The sequence below is a fragment of the Anthonomus grandis genome, chromosome 5 (genome assembly GCF_022605725.1).
Source record: "Anthonomus grandis grandis chromosome 5, icAntGran1.3, whole genome shotgun sequence".
Lineage (NCBI taxonomy): Eukaryota > Metazoa > Arthropoda > Insecta > Coleoptera > Curculionidae > Anthonomus > Anthonomus grandis.
The window spans coordinates 24688872-24714409 of record NC_065550.1 but is presented as its reverse complement, the minus strand read 5'-3'; the positions used below and the strand labels follow the sequence as shown (position 1 = coordinate 24714409).

At 32.0% G+C, this 25538-nt stretch overlaps 2 protein-coding genes across 4 annotated transcripts in view; both read left to right on the top strand.

Moving 5' to 3' along the window:
• LOC126736347 (sodium-dependent transporter bedraggled) overlaps window positions 1-25538 on the top strand; it is a 37639-nt gene that overhangs the window by 9486 nt on the left and 2615 nt on the right. Inside the window, exons 2-14 of one of the 3 annotated variants that reach the window (XR_007660655.1) lie at window positions 9343-9925; window positions 9987-10258; window positions 10995-11419; window positions 11657-11879; window positions 20590-21026; window positions 21323-21519; window positions 21571-21708; window positions 21766-21988; window positions 23141-23298; window positions 23357-23611; window positions 24281-24511; window positions 24564-24764; window positions 24815-24889. Coding sequence is in view for 2 of the 3 variants with exons in the window: in XM_050440662.1 (XP_050296619.1) it covers window positions 9359-9925; window positions 9987-10258; window positions 10995-11419; window positions 11657-11879; window positions 20590-21026; window positions 21323-21519; window positions 21571-21708; window positions 21766-21988; window positions 23141-23298; window positions 23357-23611; window positions 24281-24511; window positions 24564-24764; window positions 24866-24889 (3351 nt within the window). In the remaining variant the exon portion in view is untranslated. The remainder of the gene's footprint in view (window positions 1-9342; window positions 9926-9986; window positions 10259-10994; window positions 11420-11656; window positions 11880-20589; window positions 21027-21322; window positions 21520-21570; window positions 21709-21765; window positions 21989-23140; window positions 23299-23356; window positions 23612-24280; window positions 24512-24563; window positions 24765-24814; window positions 24890-25538) is intronic. The other 2 variants (XM_050440662.1, XM_050440663.1) reach the window with 2 other exon arrangements.
• LOC126736349 (uncharacterized) lies at window positions 13763-17035 on the top strand. The gene is made up of 3 exons (XM_050440664.1): window positions 13763-13943; window positions 16440-16716; window positions 16777-17035. Exons 1-3 carry the CDS (start codon window positions 13899-13901, stop codon window positions 16971-16973), a joined length of 519 nt encoding a protein of 172 aa, XP_050296621.1. The 5' UTR covers window positions 13763-13898; the 3' UTR covers window positions 16974-17035.

Sequence of the window (25538 nt, the reverse complement as noted above, 5' to 3'; positions counted from 1 at the left end):
ACACCTCCTCATTATAGAACAACTTTATTTACGAGGAATTTCAGCTATAATGTTTATTAATTATATAATAAAATTCATCCTGATTTCAGATGTATTTCACCTCCTTTATTCAAAAGAAAAATTATTAGCTACATTACTGATTTCTGTTCGGCGGGTTAACTCAAGGCAGGCTTGTTGAGATGTAAAAAAAAATTGAGACTCATTGGATTATTGGAATTTATATGGGAATTATTACGTAAAAAAAATAAGAAAAATATTAACTTTTTACATAGTTTTTGGTATTTCTGCTGTAATATATAGATTTAACTTTTTTGGAATAAGTTGAATTCAGATAAACAAGAGAAAAATAAGAATACAAAAAATAAGGAAAAGAACGCGCCTTGAAATTAAAATATCCTTACTTTGCCATGGATGAATCTGGAAAATGCAGTAAGATAAAAGTTGAATAAGGAAAATTTAGTTTTTTGTTATTGCCAAATTTGAGAATGTTAATAAATTACACAAAATATTTAATATAAAAATTAAAATTTTTTCACTTTTTTATTTTATTATTACCCTTTTTTTATTATTACCTTATTATTTTATTAGCCTTTCATTTGTGTACGACTAGCCAAATCTTTTGGCAATTGTACTTTTTTGAAGCCTAGTTTGACAAATTACAATGAATAAATGTAACATTTATAATAAATTAATAGTTGTTATACTAATTTTTAATTATTGTATGTAATTTATTTTAAACACCTTTAAATTTGGTACACAAATAGGCTCACTTAGACAATGTTAGTATGCAATAAAGTCAAATTTTTGATACTAACTACATATCTGAGATAAACTTTTAAAATCTTTTGTAATTACCTTAATTCGAGCTATACCTTAAAAAGGCTAGAATTAGGATTGCCGTGGATGATGGGCAGTTTGTTTGCTTGGAACATCTCTGATGCAATGATGCCAAATGCTTATGTAAAAATGGCAAAAAAAACTTTATATTATCATTAAAATTTGCCACTTAACAATACTACTGTTCCTCTTTATTAAAATATGATAAGGTACTCTATAAAGAAGTCAATATTCAAAGTTAAATGAATGCAGATAACGTCCCTATATAAAAGAAAAAGGCAACAATATCGCAATGCTGCTTGATCGCATTGTTGATTCCACCGACACGAGAAATCTTTACCAGTGACGTCGTCAAAAAATATTTACATGTGAAATATTTTTTAATAATAGAATATGCTTTAAATTATTAATAATCTTACCGTTTATGAACTCTTTATACGTTTTTCTAATGTACGTTATTAGGTACCTATCTAATCAAAAGCATTTTTATGGAAATTTTATATTTTATAATTATTTTAGATTTCTTAGAAAACACAAAGTTGTTTGACAAGATGACATCAGTTTTTGTTTCCGGTGTTGCTATTCCAAATTTTTTAAAAGCAGTTTTAGAAATAAGAATGTTTTTTTTGCTTTAAAGATGTTATTTTTGCGCTTAGAATAAGATATATCTACTTCTATTTTTTATTTTTAATCCAAAATCTAACACCAATAAGTTAAATTAACATTATTATATACGTTGATATATAGCTGAACTGAACTTCCTCTTTTGAAAATGTGTGTGACTTGAAAAAACTTGTAAAAGAGAATCGATGAATATGTTTGTAAAGAAAACACCTTCCTTGCCCCTGTGCACATGTTGAACTCAAACAAAGTTGTTATTTACTAATGCTAGTCTTTCAATGTTATTAAAGATTTGTTACTAAGATTTTACAGTTAATTTAAGAAGTGAGCTTCCACTTCAACTAATAAAAACTATATTATTATTATTTTATACAGGGCGATCTTAAAATATAAGGAATTATTTTTCATAGAAAATGTAGATGCCTTTCTACCTAAACACCTTAGTCTTTCAACTATCAGAGGCTATTTCAACAAAAAGAAAGTATTTGACAATTAAATTTTAAAAAAAATTAACTAAGATGTAACAATCAAAACATAGTAAGGGTCAAATATGCCAAAATAGACAATTTTCATACAAGATCCAGATCGTGATAGAGAACTAAAATGGTATGTAACATTAAAAATAATGCGAATTAATAAAAACAACAAAGATATTTTTTCCTCATTACTATGTCTAATTAAATTAGTAAGATATTCCATTACTTTTAATGCATTTTCAAAACAATCGTGACCATAGTTATTGTTGTTGGGCTATACGTTTAAAATCATAATATGCTCTCTGCATTTAAATTAAATAGAAAATGTCATGAAGAGAAAGTGTGGTAAGTTTAGAACCTCAAATAAGACTGATTTTGTTGAAGAAATAACGACATTGCGACCTTTATTTTGGGCCATCTTCAGGGCTATTTCTGTTTAAAAAACCAATTTGCGTCCAATGATAAAATAAAAAACATTATTACATTCATAGAGCGGATTCGTAATGTTGTTATTTAAGATTCTAACCCTGCTACACTCTCTTTTCATTTAACACTAAGGACGCCAAACTTTATTAATAGAAAAATCTTATGCAATTGAAATGGAAAATAAAATACCTTATTTTCATAATAATATTCTATATATTTTTAAGTTCGCTTGCAACAATTTAAGAGTATAATATAATTAAGAAAAAAAATGTTTTTCTATTCATTTAAAAAGAAAATATCTTGCTTTATTTTAAAATTCTCTTAATTTTTATAAAGCGTTATTTTTGTGTCCAAAAAATGCTTTTAAGTTGTCCGTATATGCAAAACATAAAATGTAAATACTAATATTTTTTTTAAACTTTGAATAAATATTACAGACATAATAATTCAAGAACACACGTAACATAAAGACACATTCTTCGTTGTCTTTGTTCAGAGAGACTCTCTCCAGTGTATACAAAACATGCCATTGGATTATAATGTTACGTGACAGAAATTGACTGTTTATTGAAAACGCATATGTTCAATAGAGTAATACTACATATTTAACCAAGTTAGTAGCTCTCTCTTTTAAAACTATAAATTAATAAAAATTAATAATTAATTCACCCCTTAGTCAGTAACGAAAGTACGCATTATAAACAGTACTAGCCCTACTTACCCAATTTAAGTAGAATTTTCCCAAACTAAAAAGAGGAATTATAGGTAGTCTAAAGCGAACTACACAAAGTCTCGGTCTCAAAAGTATTTATTAATTCTAACAGTAAGTTACACGCGTTTCGCTCATATTAAGAGCATCATCAGACCTTAAAAATCGACTACAAACAGTACATGCTTTACGGTCACATTATACACACACAAAAAGAGGAATTATAGGTAGTCTAAAGGGAACTACACAAGGTCTCGGTCACAAAAGTATTTGTTAATTGTAACAGTAGGTTACACGTGTTTCGCTCATATTAAGACCATCATCAGACCTTAAATCGACTTAGTGTGTGTGTATAATGTGACCAAATACACACAATAAGTGTGTGTCTATAATGTGACACACTAAGTGTGTGTGTATAATGTGACCGCAAAGCATGCACTGTTTGTAGTCAATTTTTAAGGTCTGATGATGCTCTTAATATGAGCGAAACACGTGTAACCTACTATATTTTTGAGATCGAGACTTTGTGTAGTTCCCTTTAGATTATTAAATCTAGATCTCTTTTAGAAAATTAACAACTTCTTTCAATTATAGGTAGGTAAAAAAATAAGTAAAACGACAGAAGTTTATTGACTCTTTACTTAAAGCTATTTACTTAGCTGATGTTAAGCTGTTATAGAATATCACTACAAGGGTAAGATGATCTAAATCAATTGTCACAATGGAAACACAACTGACACAATGATGAGAATTCGAAAGAACCCAGGGGTCAAACTCAACAACCAACTACGAATACTCTTAAGTGTTTACCAAAGGGTAAACTGGAACTCAGGGTAGATCCAATAGAAAGAAAAAAAACTTCAGGAAAAACCCTGAAGGAAATTACATCTCCTAAAATAGAATCCAAGTAGGAATCATAAATCTTGTGCGGCTACACACACATTCAATTAATTTCAGTCCAACCCATAATTACACTCCTAAAAGAAAAACGACGAAAGAAAAGAAGACGGTCTATGTCATCAATTATCTATGATCTCCCGAAAGAAGTAAAGGCAAAACACCCGGTTGAGGGTTGATGAACGACTCCGGCTGTCAATCTAGAAATAAACAAAATCAATGATTTTTGTTTCGATAAGTCTTCGTATTAATCTGGTTCCCATTGAAGGGTATTTAACAGCAAACGAATATCTGGATGAAATTCTGGAACCTCTTGTTCATCCACGCACTGCAGAATTTGGTGAAAATGTACTTATACACGAATAATCACGTCCGCATATTGCAAGAGCCACTAGAAACTTTTTGAATCAGTGAAATATTCAGGTATTGTCATGGCCTGCGCAATCCCCTAACTTAAAGCCTATCGAAACAATTTGGGATACCTTGAAAACGCGTTAAATTTGTTCATACTATTATTATTAATAAATTTATATTTTATTCTAGTTTATTTTATCTGCAACAAAACAGGTTGCATTGTTTTATTTTCTAAGCGCAATCAATAAAGAAAATAAATGCACAAAATCCCATCAAGAATACTCAAAAGACATGGAAAAATAAACTTTATTAACTAGGCAATAATAAGGATCAGCCAAAACTCATCTCTGATCACACTCCATACAGAAAACGGTACTGTCTATGATGGCCTAAAAAGAAATAAAAGACCGAGACAAGACAAAAGACCTAGTTAATGATTGATGAACGACTCCTGCTGTTAATCTAGAAATAAACAAAATGACTGTTTTATGCTGTAAAGCAAATATTTTCGTGAAAAATGACTTAGGGGACAAGGAAAACAGCACGTTTATGTTTTAGACAAAAAAAATTGCTTCGAAGATAAATTGGGTTTATTAATCCTTTGAATATACCTTATTACATTCAACATATTAAGTTACGATATTAAATGAATAGTTTGAATTCTTTAAGGCATATTTTCCATTAAATATAAATATGATACAGGATGGTATGAACATCTGTGACATCGCAGAAGCTGTAACTTCTACCAAGAGCACTTTAGGAAGGTTGTGGCAGAGATTGAAGGAGACTGATTCACTAATTCTTATATTCCTATCTCAGTCTAAGATATTATAATGAAAGCTCATTAAATGATACTTTTTTGGTATTATTTATCTATTTATTTATCTATCTATTTATTATTTAGCTGTAACTTCTACCAAGAGCACTTTAGGAAGGTTGTGGCAGAGATTGAAGGAGACTGATTCACTAATTCTTATATTCCTATCTCAGTCTTTTTCGGTATAACTGTGTAAACTCTGCCAGAAGAACTCAATATCCAGATGCTATTTGCTATGATGCTATTTGTACTGTATGGTTTTTCCCGTTCGTTAGGTATGAATTAAAACAATAAAAAATAGTCAACTAATGTATTTACAAACTTCACTACGAGAACACAATCACCGACGACTAGAGAGATATTTATTTTTACAACTATTTAAATTTTTTACCATCGGCGACGCGGCTCCTTATATACTCGGCAGAACGCTGTTCCGGAAGATTCTCGCCAGCCTTCGAGACGTTGTGCGGTGTGCCACTTGTGTCATTCCGGAATTATGGAGAATCAGCTAGTTCCTCGGTGTTTACAATATCGTTACAGTACATTTACTTAAGATTATATACAATTTGATTCGTTATGTAGAAGAAACATTATAAGCAATGTAAAATTTTACTATTTTTAAGCTATATAAATTTACCGAAAAAGCCATGCAGAAGTTTACGTAGTATTTTATGTAATATTCAATATAAAAATTTTAAAAATGTGAATGCCAACAATAAAAAGAGTTTTTATATCTCTTTAAGTTAGAAACTGTTGACTACAGGACTTGGAAGGTTGTGTATGAAAAAAAATATAGAAAAAATTGCATTCTCAAATTTAACAGGCAAATAAAATAAACATAAACTTTAATATAAAACTTTAATATTAAATGGTTTTAATATTACATTAGTAAAAGCACTAATAGAGTTTTGTAATATAAGGGTAAATATAAAATAAGAGGAAATTAAACCAATAATATTACATGTTACCCATATAAGTTTTCATGTTAAACACAAGAAAAATACACCAGTCCGATTACGATGGAAATACACTTAAATTCGGAAGTTTTACATTGAATTATTACAATAAACAATATTTGAATTACTCTTTACTCTAAATCTGCCCAAAATAAAATGCATGACTACTGTTCGGAAATGCACAAACAAGACTAAAACAACTAAACATGCCTAATATGTTAGAGTTGTAGGGGTGCTAGTAACAAAGTGTATATAGCTCAACTATTGAAATATAGGTAGACTTTGCTAGTAGTAACGTTTTTAGTAAATTTTGAAAAAGAAAAAAGAAATATATAAAACGTATTCATATTCAAGCAAAAATAGGAGCCCCGAATACAACATGCAATAATATACATTTATAGTACTACTATAGTTATAGTTACATACATTTATAGTATTACAAATAATGTAATAAAATTATGTTTTTTCTGCGTAATTATGTCAGAAAAACACAATATACAGACAATTCAGTTATGTAAATTAAAAAGAAAAATTATCCGATCTTATTACTGTATTAAAAGTGTGTTAAAGATGTAAGGAGTTGAATTATTGGAGTGAACTTCCATATTTCTCCATAGTCCCTCGTATACCCAATTAAGTTATAAACTGACACACGACAAAAGAAATCTTCAATAATAATTAAATCCCCGCCCCAATTTGGTTGATCCCACTCGATTCCGGTACTTTTATAAACTATCGGATTCTTTATTTTTTGTCTTATACGAGCCGACATAAAATAAAAATCAGAAATATCCGCTTCATGCCAGAAATAACTTTTTATAGCCGAATAGTATTTAAAACTTATGTATTGTTAGGTACAATAAACCACAAAATTGTATTATCACATGTGAGACATGCCTTTCACGATAATAACAATAAATGCTATTGTTTTTTTAACACAATTATTATAACAACCATTCCTCGTTAAATTGGTTATTATGAATATTCAGCAAAAATGCGCTTTTCCCATCACCTCATCTTTAAGTGGGTCAGTAAGTCAATTTTTGTTATTTTATACATATCTATTGTTCATCACTAGCTTACTTTTTATAATAATTGCGGGTAATTATCATATAGTTACATGGTGGTCCTATGAAAACTACATTGATTATGGGAAAAGTAGAGATAAACATAAATATAGAAATTTGCTTATTTTAACTGAAAACCCCTATATGATACTGCATTGTCGGTTTTTAATATCGGTCTACTTTTAACTGTTCCGTTTTTGGTGAAAATTGTGGTTTTGGTACTTTGCCCATTGATTCGAAACGGTTTGAATTAACGGTTACTTATTTTTTTGTTTTTTAAAGAGATATCTAATGACAATGTACTTAAAGGTGAATAACAATACAATATTTTATAATGACTCATTATTAATGTAATGTATAAACTGTTTTTTAAGTGGGTACTTGATACTTTTAACAAAATATGTCCAGATAATTCTACAGATTTGAAACATGAAAATATGTTCTAGATGTCACAAAAATTTCTAGGCATAATTACTCTTATATTAATATTACCATAATATGCTTATAATAATTGATCTATGATGAGTACCTGAAGGGCCACCCTGTATAAAGGAAATAGTTCAACATAATGTAAAATTAAAGAAACTTGAAATCGAAGTTAGAAAAAACGAAATCTATATAAAAAAGCAGGAAATATTTTAAAGGTTTTATGAATGATTTTAATGATGAATTAAATAACTTTTGCCTTGCCTTGAAGCAAACAACAAGGAAAAACATATGACAGCAACTATTATCACCTTTACTTTTTTTATATTCTAATTGCAAAAAAAGGCCGAAGATATACTACAATTTTAATAATTTAATTTCTATCTTTTTTTTGTTTAACGAGTTATAGTCGTTTGATACTTGACCGACGCCTTTGGATTCTGGAGTAGTTTACCTGAAAATCTTCTATTTATGTCTGTTAATCTGCTTGTGCTAGGATCACAAAATATAATGTTCTCTTGAAGAGACATTTTCCAAAACCCGAGACATCTAAACCCATAATATCAAGGCAACTATACAACTTATACTTAACTCAGAATTTCCCAGCAAAGGCTTTTCTAAATTTTTTAGATATTTTTTTGACAATGCTAAAAGGATTAATGGTAATAAAACTACTTTCAGGTGCCACTTAAGCTCTTTTTCTTCTTTTTTTTGACTGTGTTGTCTCTGTACAACCAGTATTCAGTTTAGTGAGTAAAAAACTACTCTCCTCCTATAGTTGTGAAATAGTAAAGTTAACTTATACCGTCGTAGCAAATAATTCTCTTAGCGCCTATTTTAATCGATTTTTTAACTTAAATGGCAAAAAAAACCAGATTAGAGGATCAAAAATGTTTCATTATACAGCTGGCCTTGGCTAGAGCCTGCAAGTATCTTTGATACAAATCTATATCAATCTACTAGAATTAGGGCCATCAAACAACGGGGTATTTAAGGTACATAGCAGTTCGTTTTCAATAAGCGCAAGTAATTGTTTTCAATAACTTCATTAGTAAGTCCTTAATTAATAAATCCGTCCACCATATTAAAGAAAATCCAAATTTAGGCTTAGTTGTCTTTGGCTTCTCGGTTACAAAATATTGGCAAAAATTACTGAAACAAATGATATGGATGATAACGTTTAAATATATAAATTCTTAAAAGTTGCCCAAAATAAAATCCGTTTAAGTACATTGTGCAAATGCCAATGATCTCCTTTCGTTTCATTGCCATGTAAATTTAATATTTCATCACGGAAGCGTTTTTTCTTTTAGTCTATAGTGGCTTACCTTCCATTTAACGTGCTTTTTTATATTTATTATCCAATTCTCGATTTAATATTCAATTAACACGGAAGGAAGCATGTTTATGGCTTTCTACCCCTTTATAACAGGGAGGTTTTGAAGCTAAACCAATTCCTTATGCATCCGGAGTATTATATTCATAAAAGCACGATAATTGCCCAGCATTTTATTAGATAGTTCTGTAGCAACTTGATCATATTATTTCGTAGGTCATATCTTCATAGAGGGGACAACCTTGAAATCTTATTATCATTATTAATATATATATATATGTCCACATAAAACTATTTATTAGGATTACATCATCGGATATTTCCGCCGGCCATATTCTTTCTTATTTTTAATTTATTAATTTATTAATAAGCACAAACTATATTGAATAACATGAATTTATTAAATAATTTTATTTTCAGGTCATGAATTCACAATATGTCCTCACATACCCTTACAACCGTCCAGGAAACTGAGTTAGACCTAATCGACTTCAACGTAGGATCACCAGTGCTTCCGAGAAGATCATCAATATCAGAAATCAATTTTGATCCCCACGACCTCATCGATTCAGAACTGCCCTTATTTGATCCGCAATTATATTCAAATAATGATACCATTCCGAAACCTAGCGTAGATGTAGAAGATATTTTAATAGATATTGATGATTTTGATCGAGACAGTTTAGATGATAATGGATCAGATGAGTTTTTAGATGTTTGCGAAGGAGTTGAGGGGGATGATGACCACGTCTTGGGTGTGGATAATTTCGAGGTATTGCTGGTCTTAAAAAATCTTGATGATCTCCTCAATGCCACCTTAGATGAGTCAAGCAATATTAGTGACTGCGAACAGACTGATTTAAATAAAAACCAATTAATAGATATTGATATAAAAGAATGTCTAGAAGATCTCGATAACTATCTTGAAGCTATTGATACGTCTGATAACGATGACTCTGACAGTACTGATCAGCGAACTGATGAAGTAACTTCACCGGAAGGGGTTAGGCTTATAAACCTTTTATATGATTATCAGATGATAATTAATTATAAATTAATTGCAGGAAGCGTATCATCAGGAATTAAACGATGAACAGGCCCGAGTAAAACTGCGGAAAATCGAGGAAAATTACTGGAAGTTTTTAACATCTGGGATAGTCAATAGGGGCTATATCGACTACGAAAACAATGGAAACGTTACAGTGGATGACCGTGTTATATGTAGGCCGTCATCAGCGTGTGCCGCGATCGACGATTCATGTAATAGGAAAAAACAACGGCGTAGACCCAAGACCATAAGCGGAAAACATACAGAAGTGAGACGGTCGATAATCAGGTATGGTTTTAATAGGGTGGAGTATTGAATTTTCCAATAAGTAGTCATTAGTAAGCAGGATATCCTATCAGGTATTAAATAGTTGTATAGGGTCCCTCAAAATTTAAAGCTTTCAAGGGGCATTTGGCCACTAGAGGGAGTGAAACAATTTCCATTTAAGTAAAAAATTGGTGATTTTTAGAAAGTTCAGAGAAGAAGAAATTTTTTATACACTCCGGATAAAGTCTGACAGACTGTTTAATTTTTATTTTAATATTAAATAGATTTAAAAAAAAATATCTGCAAATAAGCTTGGCTCTGGGAGTTTCACTTTATGATTCATGAATGTAGACAAATCTTGGTCTTGCCATTAAAGCATTGGCCTTAGTGTTGCTTTTACAAACTAAGATAAGAGCACTAACTGACCAGCCAGTGAAATAAAATATATAATAATTATAATAAGTCAGTTTATAAAAATTATTTAAAATCTCAAGGGCCACTACTTTATCAATCATATTACGCAACAACGCTTGTGCCATCTATCCGGCAGGAGTATCTACATCACAATTAACAAGTGACCTCAAGAATAAGGGTTACCCTTACACACAAGGAGGTATTATAAAATGTTGACGGTCCATCTGTTTCATGATATCACTTTCAGGAACATATAATAGAAAGCCTAGGTGTTCTCCATTCATCGGTCTATTTGTGAAATCTTTCAAAAGATTGTAAAATACAAATATTACGTCAATTTCAGGCGGCAATCCCTCAGCGACAACCATAACGCACCAAACTCCCGGATATCCGGACCAGATGCTACTTCGCCCATTAGGAACCCCATTGAACAATTACCGGTTAACTGCGAGCGCCTTGTCCACGGTGCTTACGCTCCGGATCACCCTTGCGGAACGGCCATTGTCGAACCGCAGAACGAGCAAAGTAAATCGGACAGTTCTTCCACAACGGCGGTTCTTGACGAAACAGAAACGCGCAACAACAGTAGAAATTCATGGTTGCGAAATTCGATGAGACGCTTGCAACAGTTGAGTTTACCAGTGGTAGATCGCACGGAGGTCGTACGAAGTGGTGACAGTGAGGGTGAGAGAGCAGTCGGAGTGAGTACTGAAGAGTTGAGGCCTGTGAGTGCACCATCTAGTTTGTCTTCTTTAAATAGATCACAAGGTAAGCTGAAGCTCATTTTGTTTTACTATGTGCTCGTTCTTAATTGTCTTTGAGAATAAAATCTGCTTTCTGTGTTAATTACCTTACCTGAATGATTTCGGTGGTTGTTGTTGAAATTTTATGATTCCATTAACAAATAAATATGAACATTTTATTGAAAGTTTTAACAATAGTGAAATTTTGCTAACTTAGACAAAGTTAATAGGAATCTTGTAGCTCTTGACACTTCTTTTGCAGTCCCATCTTTTCGAGGCAGGTCGAATGTAGCAGCTACTCGGTCTGCCCAACGAAGACCGAGGAGCAGTTCAGCTTCTTCGAGGTCTAGGAGACGAGAAAGTCTTTCTTCCACGGACACGAGCGTCCTTTCCAGCGTAGATAGTAACATCAGCCATAATATGCCTCCGTTGCGGGGAACTCCGGAAGAAAACACGGAGAATACTGAGAGGAATAGTCAACCGAGGTAAGTGTTTCTAATTACATTTTTATTAAAACAACTGGATTATCAAGAAAAAACATCTGAACTTTCAATTTCATACAATAGATAAAAATCAGGATCAATATCTCGTTAAAAAATTATGGTCAAATCGTTTAATTTATTAAAATTTTATGACATTTAATTGATGGTGCCATAGATTTACAGCGAGGAGATCCGCCCTCCTTTACTTCGTCTGATTTAAAATCAGCTCGCAACCGCGTTGGAGAAAAGTGAAGTTAACTTACTAATTCGGATACCATAAGTTTTAAAGTGCATTCTGTATCAAACATCTAAAGGATTAACCTCTTTGAAGTTCCATTCTATACAACTAGTTATGGATATAAGAAATCTGGCAAATTAATATTGTGGCCTTGCAAAATATATTGTCGTGTAGAAATATTCTCTTATAGTTTGAATTGAATGGTAAAATCCTGTAATTAGCAGTATAAAGTTTTCCAAGTAGCAAAATGACGTATTGAAGACGTATTTTTTTTTACTTTTTGGTCTATATGTCTTAAGAGACGTACTAAATAATGGCTAAAACATGTTTTAAGCGGAATTAAAAAAAAACTCCTGAAAGACGTCGAATATTTAGGACATTTAAAATTTTTTTAGGTTATATAAAAAGACCTTTGAGGACTTCTTAAATGTTAAAAAAAATTTTACCATACCCTAATTAGAAGAAGTAGGTAGGTAGGTAGGTAGAAGTTGGGTCTTGAGACTAAAAATATTGAATAATTATATAATATTGAATATGAACGGCTGTACAAAATTGTAGTAAAACCCGATTCAATGCCTGGGGAAGGAGGGTTACATAAAGCACAGCAATCAGGGAATTACGGAGGTCTAAAGGCTTGTGCATTACCAGAGCCATGAGAACAACCCCAACTCCGACGATGGAGGTTGTGCTGGATCTCTATGACTATAGAAGCAGAAATAAAAGTGGTTCAATACAGGCTCAAACAAGGTTAAAGCCCTATAACAGGGAAAAGATCAATCTATGACATGCCTTCAGAAAAGTTGATTCCTCAGTTACATTACTTCAGCAGACACTTTTCTGTAAAATGAGACAGGTAACACTGGGAGGCTGGTCTTCCAGTAAAAGCAGACCTAGCGTAGTATACCTACGGCTCGATGACCAATCAAGGTTCGAGGGCCGGCATATATAAGCCAAAGACAAACATTGCCATGAGTGTAGAAAATTATGAGTCAGTGTTACAGGCAGAAATTGTCGCCACTGAATATGCCATGCATATCCAGGAAAGAAATATTCAACATGCAACTATAGTTATGTATTCCGATAGGGTACAAAGGGGGAAAGCTCCCGTAAGGTTAAGTCCAGGCTAGTAAAAAATTCTCTGAGTGCCCTGGAGAGTATAGTGATGTTCAGTAAACTAACTCTAACATGGTCAAGACGGTCTTTAAATATAACCGGAAGATAGAAAGGGCAATGGCTTTACCGCGCAAATAAAGAGCTTAACACAATTAGAAGGTGCTACAATAAATCTCAAGGTGCTACAGGCTGTAGCATAGGAGTTTTGTCTGTAAAGCTAACTCCAATGCTCTATCTATCTACGTTAGCCATCTCCACTTCATAACTATTACGCCCTTTTATCAACAATTCCCTGCTTTAGGATATTCCTAATACTTCAGCCTTTATCCTTATATCTCGAAGATATTTAAGTTTTTACTTTAAATTACGTAAATATATAAAACTCTAATCAAATTATAAAAACTTTTATTAAAACAATTATACATAACTGTTGATTGATCATCAGATTCCGTTACGCAATATGCTGTTAAATATTCGTTCTACAGGTGAAATCATACAAACGCCCCTTAATATTCCCGCCAAAAGTGGCATTAACTGTCAATGTCAACGTCAAAAAAAAGCGGATTTTTGTTAACGCTCTTTGTTAAAGATTATTTATTCAGTGCCGCATAATTTTAAATATTTTCTGTTTTTTGTTTGTTTAAATAATAATTGTAACCGATTTATCCAAAATGTCTGATTTGCCGCCGCCTCTGAAGGTCTCCCCATTGATTAAGGTAAATATAACACTTTATTATATTATAGAATTTTATAAATTAGCATGCGTTAGATTTTTGAATTTACCATCGTGTATCAGTTTTTAATGCAAATCTCTTTTGCACATTGAATTCTGAACCGTTTACTAAATAGTTTTAGAAAAAAATCGGACAGGGTTATATTAATTATTAATTATTATTACCCTGAACCAGACCCACCGTTGTAACGTAACGTAATTCATATGCCATAAAGGCTAATGGGAGAAAAGCGTTAATCAGAAATGGTTTATTTTTATTGCTTGCGCTACAATTTACCGATTCGGCATTAGATAGATTAAAGAAAAGTAATACGATTAATTTCCAAAAAAAAAAACAACTACTATAAAACGCAAAGAAAACATAATTAACATAACCTAAGATTTCGCAATCCTTACCGGTTGGTGTTACGGCTCGGAGAAAGACAGGCTCATGTTAATACCAATCTGTAAGACAAAGATAGATATATGCGTAAATGTTCAAGCCTTTGACGATCCCAAAGTACAGGGTTGTATTTAAAAAAAAAATGAAGCTGATGATTATGCAAATCCGAAATAAAATCCGTTCGATTTTAAATTTAATAAAACTATATTTTGTATGCTACAAAAAATGGTCAATTATTTTAAGATAAATGCAGTAAGGAATAAAAACGATTTTGCAAAATATTAAAATTTGCCCCGTTTAACTGAACTCAGATCTCTTTCTATTTCTCTTTGTTTTACAAGATGGTGCCCATTGGCCATTTCAGCCAACATTCGTCTTTACGTTAAAAAGCTATAAACCTTGCCCAAATATAAGGCAAGAAGCACCTTTTAGAACCAAAGTGGTCTTGAAGTAATAAAATTATGTCACTTAATGGTAAATCCGAGGGTAAACCCTGGATCAATCTTCTCCTCAGTCCTAGTGACACCATCAAATTTTTATTATTCTTTTATCATTCCCGTCAATTCTTCTCTGTCCTGGGCTAGTTCGGCTTCATGTAACCCTGGATTAACGAGTATTTTTGTTTAATCTACCAACAGCTTATGGAGATCTTCCTCTAGATCTTTTTCCTTCAACTCTATCTAACTCTCGATTATCAGTTTTTCCATCGTAACTGTTCTTCTGGCAATGTGTCCAAAATACTGCAAATATCTTTGTTGTATTTGTTTAAGCAGTCTATCATCACTTTGAGTTGCTGTAGTAGTGATGCATTCGTTCAACTTATGATATTCTTAACATGCGACGATATACCCACAACTCAAAAGCCACGTTTCGGATGCATATAGGGCTATGGGATAAAATGAGTGCTCTTACAAGCCTTAATTTTGAGTTTGTTGTTATATTAGAAATTTTCCAAATGATTACCAGTTTTATCATATTCATGCAATAGTAAGTTCGTTTGTTATGAGAGACCCCAGGTATATGAAAGTATTTACGAGTTGAACCACTTTGAAGCCCGCAATTTCTTTAATGTGTTAAAGATTGTTCTGTGCTCTATTAATTATCACGATTCTTATCTTACTTCTATTAATCTTTAGCTCATACTCTTTGCTTTTCTTGTCCAGACTTCTCATTATGTTTTCCATTATTTCTTGATTTGAAGCGATGATCAATATGTCATCGGCAAATCTCAGGTTACTGATTTTATATGAAATGGATTAATAAATACAGAATATTTAAATAATTTGTGAATCTTTAAAAATTTCAGTGAGAATTTCGTTACTAGAATCTGTTGTTACTTCAATATTAGTTTGCAATCTCCTTGATTAAATTTATAATTATAAAGAGATCTAAAATATAAAGCTAAATAAGATAACAATAACACAAAGATATAACAGGGATATTTCTGAAAGAAAGAAAGAAAATGTGCTATATTACGTAAGAATAATCTTGTGTACAAGCATCCTACAAGCTAAAAAAAACAAAACAAAAATAAAATTTCAAAAATTGACAAAACAATGAACAAAATTAAGCACAAGAAGACAAAACTTTTTGAACATACTTGAATTAAAGATAACTAAATAAAACAATCAATTACTACTAAACCTATCATTAAAAAAGTCATCCAGGTTATAATATGAAGGTCTTCAAGGATACAAGTCTTAATATAATCTGAATTTTTTCTGAAATAAAATTTTAGGACATTTTTGGTATATCCTGGGAAAATGCTGTATCGTTAAAATTTTGCATTCCTGGAACTACGTAATAGGTACAGGGTACATTTTATTAGTCTAAAAATATTGCTGATCCCAATTATTTGTATGAATCCCCGATAAAATCTTGTCATGTCCCAACAAATTCACTCTCCATATCTCCATATAAGATTTAATGAATGAAATGAAATTATCTAGAAGAATTTTTTAATAAAAAACATTCTATCTATTTGCAAAAGAGACAAGATATCCTTTCGTTTATGTCAATTAATTGACGAAAACCGCCTGCACGTGACCTTCTTAATTAAGTTAAAGATTCAACTAATTTAATTTGGTGTTTAAATAGTTTTTTAGATATTCCTTTCTCTCAGCCGGAATAGTATACGGCATTTTAAAACATCAAATGTACAAAGCGTTAGAAAACAGCCGAGCCGAACAAAGAGCCCAAAACAGATTAGCCAGAGACGCGCTACTCTTGGAAGAAAAGCGATTGGCCGCTGAACGAGATTTTGAGCAGATCGCGCAGGTGTTTAAACCAGCACCAAAACTCGAGCCTGCCCATCCTAAGGGAATGGATTCGGGCGAACCTCTGTTGACTTCTAATCCCATGTACAGCCCTGAAGGTTGGTTGGTTCTAGGTCTCATAGGTCTATAATTCCTGTATTATTCTTTAATAATTTTAGAATCTTCTGAGAGATTATATAAGATGGATGACCCAACGGGTAGATCCCAGGAACAAGACCTTATGAATGTTCCTCTGGATTTGTCAAAGAATACTGATACACTTGGAGATCTGACTACTACAGATGACGACTATATTATAACGGGACCCAGTGACTTCCCACTATTTCCTGAAGAAGACACTTCTTCAAAAGATTAATATATTACTAGTGTAAACGTTATGTTCTATTTCAGTTACAATATATTCTTAATTTAATATAATGCTGGCTTTACTTTTTAAGATTGTAGTGTGTGCCCTAGTTTTCTAATATATGCTTATAAAAGTACAAGACCGGAGAATAATCGATAGGTGTATTGCGTGACCGGACAATGGCCTGTTTCCAGTTTGGCGGGCCAGGTGAAAAAATCAATTTTTGTTTTATTGCAGGGCAAGAAAATTGGAAGTTTACCAAGGGAAACTACACAAAAGAAATGTTTTAATCGTGAAACTTTTTAATTAAAAAGTTTCTATCAGAGTAACCCTATAGAAGTAAATAATATATTAAATTAGTAAAAGAAAGTCTTAAATAGAACTCGGTTCGATTTAGTTTACTTTTTTTTTGTTCTCGGAAGTTCCTGTATTGCCAATTTATTGGAGTTTTAAGGATATTTGTAAAGGAATTGAATTGCAGGTGGCTTGGGTGTTTTGCAAACGAGCAAATATAAGAACAGATACAAGCAGCTCTTCAAATAATAAAGACACTGCGGAAATGGCCGGAATACTTCCTATATATTAACTACAAAAAGACTGAGATCTGGCGGAGAAGATTGCTCTTTACTAGAAAAAAAAGCATCTCTACCAGGATCTAAACTGTCGGGTACCTCACTAAGTTTCCTTCGGAAGTCAAATACATTAGTGTTAAACGAGTAAATTGGAACAGAAAGCATAGATGTCATATGAACATTGTAAGCCCACAATTCTATCATCAGGAAACTAGAGCATATTCAAAAAATGACATGCGTCAACATAACGTAACTACAAAACTAGAACTTTACAGGAGGTCGGTCATCTCACAATAACTCGCTTTCTCTCTTAGAATCAATCTGAATGCAGAGATTGACTCTGCATTCAGATTGAGCTCGCTTTCTCGGCTAGAGTAGAGTCTGATTCACCAATCTGTATTTAAAAAAGCCTACTCAATCAATACAGAGATCATTGGTACAAGCATTATGGACTGTGCTAAATATCTAAGTGAAATATAGAGCATAACCCTGGCGGCAGACAACTCAAAATAGTGTATATTCAGACAGGCAGTTCTTGCAATATCTAGATTACACCTTACGTCAGAATGAAATAACCTACACTTTTATAAATAAGAGGCCTACCAAGAGAAAGGAAAATTAACGCATTGTATTTCTTATAGAAAAATTTCAATATTTGCATAAATTCTATATACAGGGTGTCAATTTGAAAACCTTCAATGCAAATATCTCTGAAACTATAAAAGTTGTTCTTTTGTTCGTCCCTGTCGACTTTTTGTTTTACAAGTAGATTTAAGGTAACCAATTTGACTTTGAGTTACTTATTTTATTGGGTATTACGTAACTTATAGCAATTTAGAAAATACTATCTCACATGCTCAAAAATTGAAAAGAAAATACACTTATTCATGTATTTAAAGGAAATATGAACTTAAATCTTTAATGATATCTTATATCTCGTTATTTTTATTATTTTTTATACCCTGACTTTGAGGGTTAAATTCGCAAGTTGAATTTGTTTTATTACAGTCCTTTAATTCAAGTTTCGACGGGTTTTTTTTTGACTGTAGACGTTCCACTTCTCCCCGTAGAGCAGAATTTGATGTTATCTCATCTCTCGTATAAGTGTTTGTCAAAAGTCGATTTTTATCAATTTTTCGCGCAGTTGTTTAATATCAAAAATATACTCACCATTTTTTCGAAAAAAAAAATCCTAAAGGACTATTAAACAGCCCCAAACAATCGTACGTAAGTGTAGTAGTAGACTTGATGTGAACTGATTACTGATAATATCTTTATTTAGATTAATTTTTTATAGTTGTAGTTCTTTGTTGTAATTGATTAGGTACACACCCGTTTTCAATTTAAATTAATGAGACGCACGGCTATTAAGGTCTAATGCGGATTTCGAAGTGATTTTAATTTGTATCTGTATGTTTTTTTGTCACATACTTTTGGAAATAAATGGTTCTAAGATAATTACAGTCCATTTGTTGTATTTAGAACTTTTTTTTAATTTTAATTAATGACACTTGTGTCATTAATAAGAAAATTTGACCTGCACAAGAACTTTTCCTAAATCTTCTACTGATGGGTCAAGGAAAGTTAAATAAAATAAACTCTGTTTTGGTGAAAAATTATTTTTATTAATTAGATGATCAAAACGCATGCCGTTTTGGGCTAAACAAAAGTATAATCTATTTTCAAACCCATTTCTCACATTTTGAAACACTTCTCTTGGAATAGATGCACATTCTGTATTAATCCTTTGCCGAAGATCATGGAGTGAAGCTGGTTGCATTTTAAATGGCCGTTTTGAAGTGACCCCAGAAAAAAAAATCAAGAGGTATTAGTTGCGGTGATCTCGCCGGCCATACCATTGGACCTCTTCTCCCAATCCACTAATCTGGAAACGCATCATATAAAAATTGCCTGTATGTAATAAATCTTCGTTTAGGTTACTACCCCCATGAATATCCAACTGATTTTCTATTTCCAACTGATTTCTTTCAGAACCGTTAAAAAAAACGTGCATTCGTCGCAAAAACTAAAACAAATATTTTTTAGCAACTCAAGAGTAATCCGTAATTTTTCTGTCATTCTCTCACAAAATTCTATTCTTCGATCAGGATCGTCTTCACGCAATTCCTGAAGAATATGCATTGTGTATGGATGGAAAAAATGGAACTTAATTTGAGTACCTGACGTATAGATTCATGACAAATTCCTGTTATCGTTGAAGCTTATCGGAGAGACAATGTAGGATTTATAGAAAAATGTCTTAATACTTGCGCCGCTTCATTAAGTATTCTATGCTGAACTCTTTTTTTGTTTTCCACCGATCCTGTTTCTTCAAATTTGAGAAATATCTGCCTCACGTAACTATGACATACATTTTTCCAGGATTTCTTCGTTTCTTTCGTTAAATAATGCAGCAGTCCTTAAAGCACAACGTTTTTCAGCCATACTGTAAACCATTGTGTGAAGTATTTGGGTAAGTCGGTGAAAAGTCACAAGAAGATAATTTAAAATTTTTATTATTTAAAGGGTTAAGGTCCATCGAGCCCATCAAGGGGTGGCTAACTCTTTAATCAAAATATGGTAGTTGTAGTTGCCTCAACGTGTATAACATTTGTACCAAATTGCGTTTTTAGAACTTTTTTAGTTTCAAATTTGACACCCTGTTTACCTACATTTATTATAGAGTAAGTAAATTGAAAGTTTTCAAATTGACACCCTGTATACCTACATTTATTATAGAGTAAGTTTGACGTATAATCGTGTTTGAAAGTGCAGATTTTGACAATAAAAACTTTTAAAAAAATTATAAAAATTCCATTTTATTAAAATTACTTAATTAAGATTTCAGACATTCCAGATTTGTTAAACTTTGAGTATGTTTTCTAAGGATCTGTGCTCTAAGAATTATAATATCCATTCAAACCAGTTTTATACCCTAAACTAACTATACTATAACTATATACTAGCTCTGAGGATGACACAGCTAGAAGAGATACACAAATTTAAAAAAAATCTAGTCAAAATAAAAAGATAAACTTTATTTTATTATATAGTTGCAGACTACCCCAGCATACGACTGAATCCACCGAAGTCAACAGATCGTCAGAGAAATGGCCCCACGGCATAAACTCGATGCTTGCCTGTCTAAGTTGCACCCTGGGCCTCTTCAACATATCCCGCTTCGCCATTCTGACAATACACTTTGGAGCCAACTTTATTTTCCAATTTATACTTCTCTCGTTGGTTTTCGGACTACCTCTTTTTACTTTACAAATGTGCCTTGGACAACAACTGGGAACCGGAGTGATCGACATGTGGAAGATATCCCCGTTGTTTCAGGGCGTAGGCGTAGCGTTACTCGCCACTCAAGCAGCCATAGGCCTTTATAGTATTATCGGAGTTTCTTGGATGTTGGTGTATTTTCGGGATTCGTTTAAAACCTCTTTGAATAGATATAGATGGGCTGAGCCTGTTTATTATTATAGAAGAGGTATGTTATTGTATACAGGCATAATAGAAAGAGGGAAGCAGAAACGAAAATTGAATTTTTACATCTCCCAGATAAGATTATTTTAATATTTTAAGAGAGGGATGGGAAGAAGAATTTAAAGCTACATATAGAAAAAATACTGTAACTACCCCAAATTAATTTTTTTTAAATGTATTATGGATCTTATATTCTTCTCTCTACAGACCAATTTCAAAAGTAGAAGTAGTCGAAATTCGTTTTTGATTCCATTGATAACTTCCATGACGGAATAAAAGTGAAATATGATTTGTTTTTAGACGCACAATCATTTAATACCTCCATAAAAGTGATCGAGACTGTGCCTGATTATTTTAGTAGCGTGGTACTCCAACGGTACCACCTGCAAAACAGTACTGCGAGCGCTAACATAAGATTTCAATCTGCCTTCAATTTAGCTGTGGTATGGATAATCGTGTTTGTTTCTTTAAGCAAAGGGGTTCGATCTTATGGGAAGGTAAATCTAAACTTAAAAAACAAAACCAATTCTTACAATATTATATTTTAGGTTATGTGGGTTTTTACATTTATACCAGTGATCGCCACCGTGTTGTTGTGTGGTAAAATAATGAATCTGATGCCAACAGAATACGTAGGAATATACTTTCCAGAGACCTCTTGGGAAGAATTCTTTTTAAATTCTAGAGTAAGTGTTAGGTTATAAACTGCCGAGGAACTTTAGATATTTTAATTTTCTTTGTAGAGTTGGCTGGCTGCGGCACAAGAAACCTTCTTGACGTGGGGATTATTGGGAGCAACCACGATGCAAATAACGGCTCAGAACAAATTTAAAAATTTACTGCGAAGGGACTCCACTTTAGTGGCTGCTCTAACGTTTTTTATGCTTATTACGATGTCGTTAGTGGCAAATACTTGTACTCATATTCTGAAGTCTTCTGGGTATAGCTACTATCCAAGTTCTTTTGGTAAGTTTTAGTGAATGAGGTTTAAGTTACTCTAATTTTAGGACAGATGGAAAAGCTTTGCCTTATATTTTATTTCAAATCTTTGTTTCGCCCACATTACAATTAGGTACCAGAGCATCCCATATTTTTCGGTCGAGTTTATCTAAGACCACTTTCTCGAGGTCACATAAATGGATTCACGATTTGGTCTGAGTTCTCTTAATCTGGGTTAGAGTGATTCCTGATTTAAGGCAATGGTCCTATGAATTCTATTCAAAAAAAAAAACAACAAGTGCGTTTCTGCTTTATAAAGGATTTTTTAATAATATATTTCATAATTTTCTTAGCAAATGTCCACAATTCTTGACAATATTTTCATGAAATAATTAAAATATTCTAAAGATTTTAGTCTAAGAAAGATCGTTTAATAAATAATATTCGATTATCGATTTAAACAAAAAATTATCCTCTCCATTTTATGGAGCAAATGTGTAATTATGTAATTATGTAAGCAAAAATGTAATTTATGTAATTTCAGTAGATCTTTTCAATTTCGTTCTTTCCAAAGGACCTACAGGAATTCTTTAATTGATTTCAATAAATTTTGAAGAAATCCATTAAAACCTCTCTATTTTTCACTTACATTTCAAGAAAATTTAATAAAGCCCGCTTGTCAATTCAAATCGCTTCTCGGAAAGCAAGTACATTTTTTCAATTTAATCTCATAAAAATTCTTAGTAGTTAGTTGCTTAATATTTTTAATCGTTTATCACAAAATTTATGATAAGGTTATCATAAATGACTCTCTTATACCAAAATACCTAATTATTTACTGTAATGTCAACAAAATTGTGTATGCAAATTCAGCCAGTAAACTTTTAATAAACCATCAAAGTTATAATTGCTTAATAAAACACAACATATCAAAAAAATAATCATAAATTACCCACATATTTCTCAATAGATTTGTTGATTTAATAAAGCTATAGCAAAATAACTTCTAATAAAAATTCCAGTTGAACCTCTCTTGGTCTAAAAACTCCCTGAGTTTTCCATCCTGATGACGTATTTGAGAGCAAACATTTCAGTTTTCATAAATTTGGCGATTTCTTTTACGAATATTTTATCCATTTGGTTTTTCTCGACTTAAAACTCGGACTTTTTCTTTTACAGAACAAAAATCTTCATACCATTTTATGCGACACAACAGCAACTCATTTCCACAATCCATTTTAAACACCCCAATCAGATACATGCGACATAACTCGTATATCGTTGGAGAGAAGGTCATTAGGCCCGGGGCAGATAACAGACAGGAAAGCGGATATCAGGTAATAACTTAAAAAACAATTCTAAAATATCTTTATTAATTAAAATTCTATTTTATAGGCTCTACGACTAGCAACCGAACTTCTACCAGCAATATTTGCGACTGTTGATAGCGAACAACTAACGCCATTTTGGTCAGTTCTCACGTATCTTATTTTTATATTATTTGGCATTGGGCAGCAACTAGCGATTTGGCACTGCGTGATCAACGGATTTATTGCTATCAACGCGAAAGTGTTAAAAAAATGGCAGTCGACAATTACGTTTTTTTCTTGTGCTGTTAGTTTTGTTTTGGCGCTACCATTAACAACAGAGGTAAATTAATATTTAATATCGGGCATTTCAAGAAAAGAACTTATATTAACGGCCTAAATGTCTTTTTTTTATGAAACAAGATGGTAAATTTGTCACCTTTGAATAATATCTGTACTACCAATCTAGTTATTTTAATGATATTTGGTATACAGTTATAGTCGTTTCATTCTCACAGAACAAAAATTCACAAAAAAAGGAAGTGATTTTCAAAAATTGTGATTTAAATCACTATTTAAAACATTGTTTATTCAAGATTGGCACGATTTAAACTATTTCCATTTTTTTCGGCTCTTTAATAGAACCGGTAAAATACTAAAATCGAAATACTAATAATAATATGAAAATAATGGAAGATACTAATAATCTGCCAAAAATCGAAAGGAGATTCTGTATTTGGAATTTTAGGTACGATTTTCTCCACATATAAAGTATTATTAATAAATTTATTCACCAATTTTGCCCAAAATACTTTTTTCTAATAGGCAATACTCAGAGTAATAAAGTTTTTTTGAGTATTTGTGTTAGTTTTTCTGAATTTGAAGTTTATCAAATTCAGGTTTACCATCTTGTGTCTCAAAAAGTTAAGACATTAAGGACGTTCTTACGAAATTTCCTGTTTAAACAAACCAAAAAGTCACCCCTTTTATAAGTTTGTATTGATTTTTTTAGATGGGAATATACGTCCTTTATTTCATGGATTACACCATAGGAAGTATTTGGTGGTTGGCTATTGTGCTAATTTTACAAATAATGGCAGTATTCCTAATAAGAGGCAGACCTTATAGTGGAGATACGATCGTAACAGCTTTATTTAACCCTAACAGTCATAGCTGCCTCATCAGCTGGGCACCACCTTTGTTATCTTTTACTTGGAATGTTGTGCTTCCTGTAGCACTAATAGTAAGTATTTTCTTGTTTGCTTTCATAAGACCTTAATCGAACTTTTTTAAAGGTGTTATGCATAGGCACGTTTAAGAACGGAAACTTCAGAGAAATGTTCATTTGGCATCATCCAACTTTCACCGATTATTGGCCTCTTTGGGCCAGACAATTAGGATCAATATTGCAGCTTTTACCTATTCTTTGCGTTCCGTTTGTTGCGGTCATTCAAAGTTATCGATATTTGAATAATGGACCTTCGGATATTTTGGATGTGAGTACTAATTTTTATGTGATCTATAAGATGATAGAGTTTTTTTTCAGTTGGTTTGAATAGTTTGTGACATTGATTTTTCTTTGCATGCTTCTCTGTAGGAGCCGGACGATCCGTCTACACATGTTAGTATATTATTAAAACTAATGGGTTGTTAAGACATACTTACCTACAAAACTAATCGTTAATACATAATTGAATCCTATAGGTATTAAGTTCAAATTCAAATGTATTTTTATTCATTTTAAAAGCAATTCAAAACGTTTAACAGAAATTACAAATAGAGACAACCTCAAATTTACACAACCAATACACAAGCCTCTCGAAGCTACTTTTTCGAAGTGACTATTAAAATGTTTTAAGAAAAATACATAAAATTCATAATTTGTTCTGTACTAAATCATATATGAGATACTACCCCATTAAAAAAAAACTTAAGTGATTTTTTTAAAGGAACTGAGGAGCCTCCAAATAAATCGAGAGGAAAACGTTTATCAAAATCTAATTGATGGAATATTCAAAGGATAATTCGCTTTTATGGAAAACAATTTCAAAAGTTTGTTCCTAGTGCTGGACAATTAAACCATAGAAAAATAAAACAATTTATTTATAATTTTATAGACAAAGCAAAGATCACTAACCTTTGATAATTGATGTAATCTGAATTTTCATCATCAAATCTAAAATTGCAATAGTCACATTAGAACTATGTAGATCTACAAAATATTATCTTATTAGAAAGACTTGATAGTGTGGTGGAATTGACACTTAAAT

Bases quoted from the DNA above. Each gene is read 5' to 3' on its own strand.
- LOC126736349 (XM_050440664.1), top strand. From the start codon at position 13,899: ATGTCTGATTTGCCGCCGCCTCTGAAGGTCTCCCCATTGATTAAG. The intron at 13,944-16,439 runs GTAAATATAACA...GTGTTTAAATAG, and splicing joins AGGTCTCCCCATTGATTAAG to TTTTTTAGATATTCCTTTCT. The intron at 16,717-16,776 runs GTTGGTTGGTTC...TAATAATTTTAG, and splicing joins TCCCATGTACAGCCCTGAAG to AATCTTCTGAGAGATTATAT.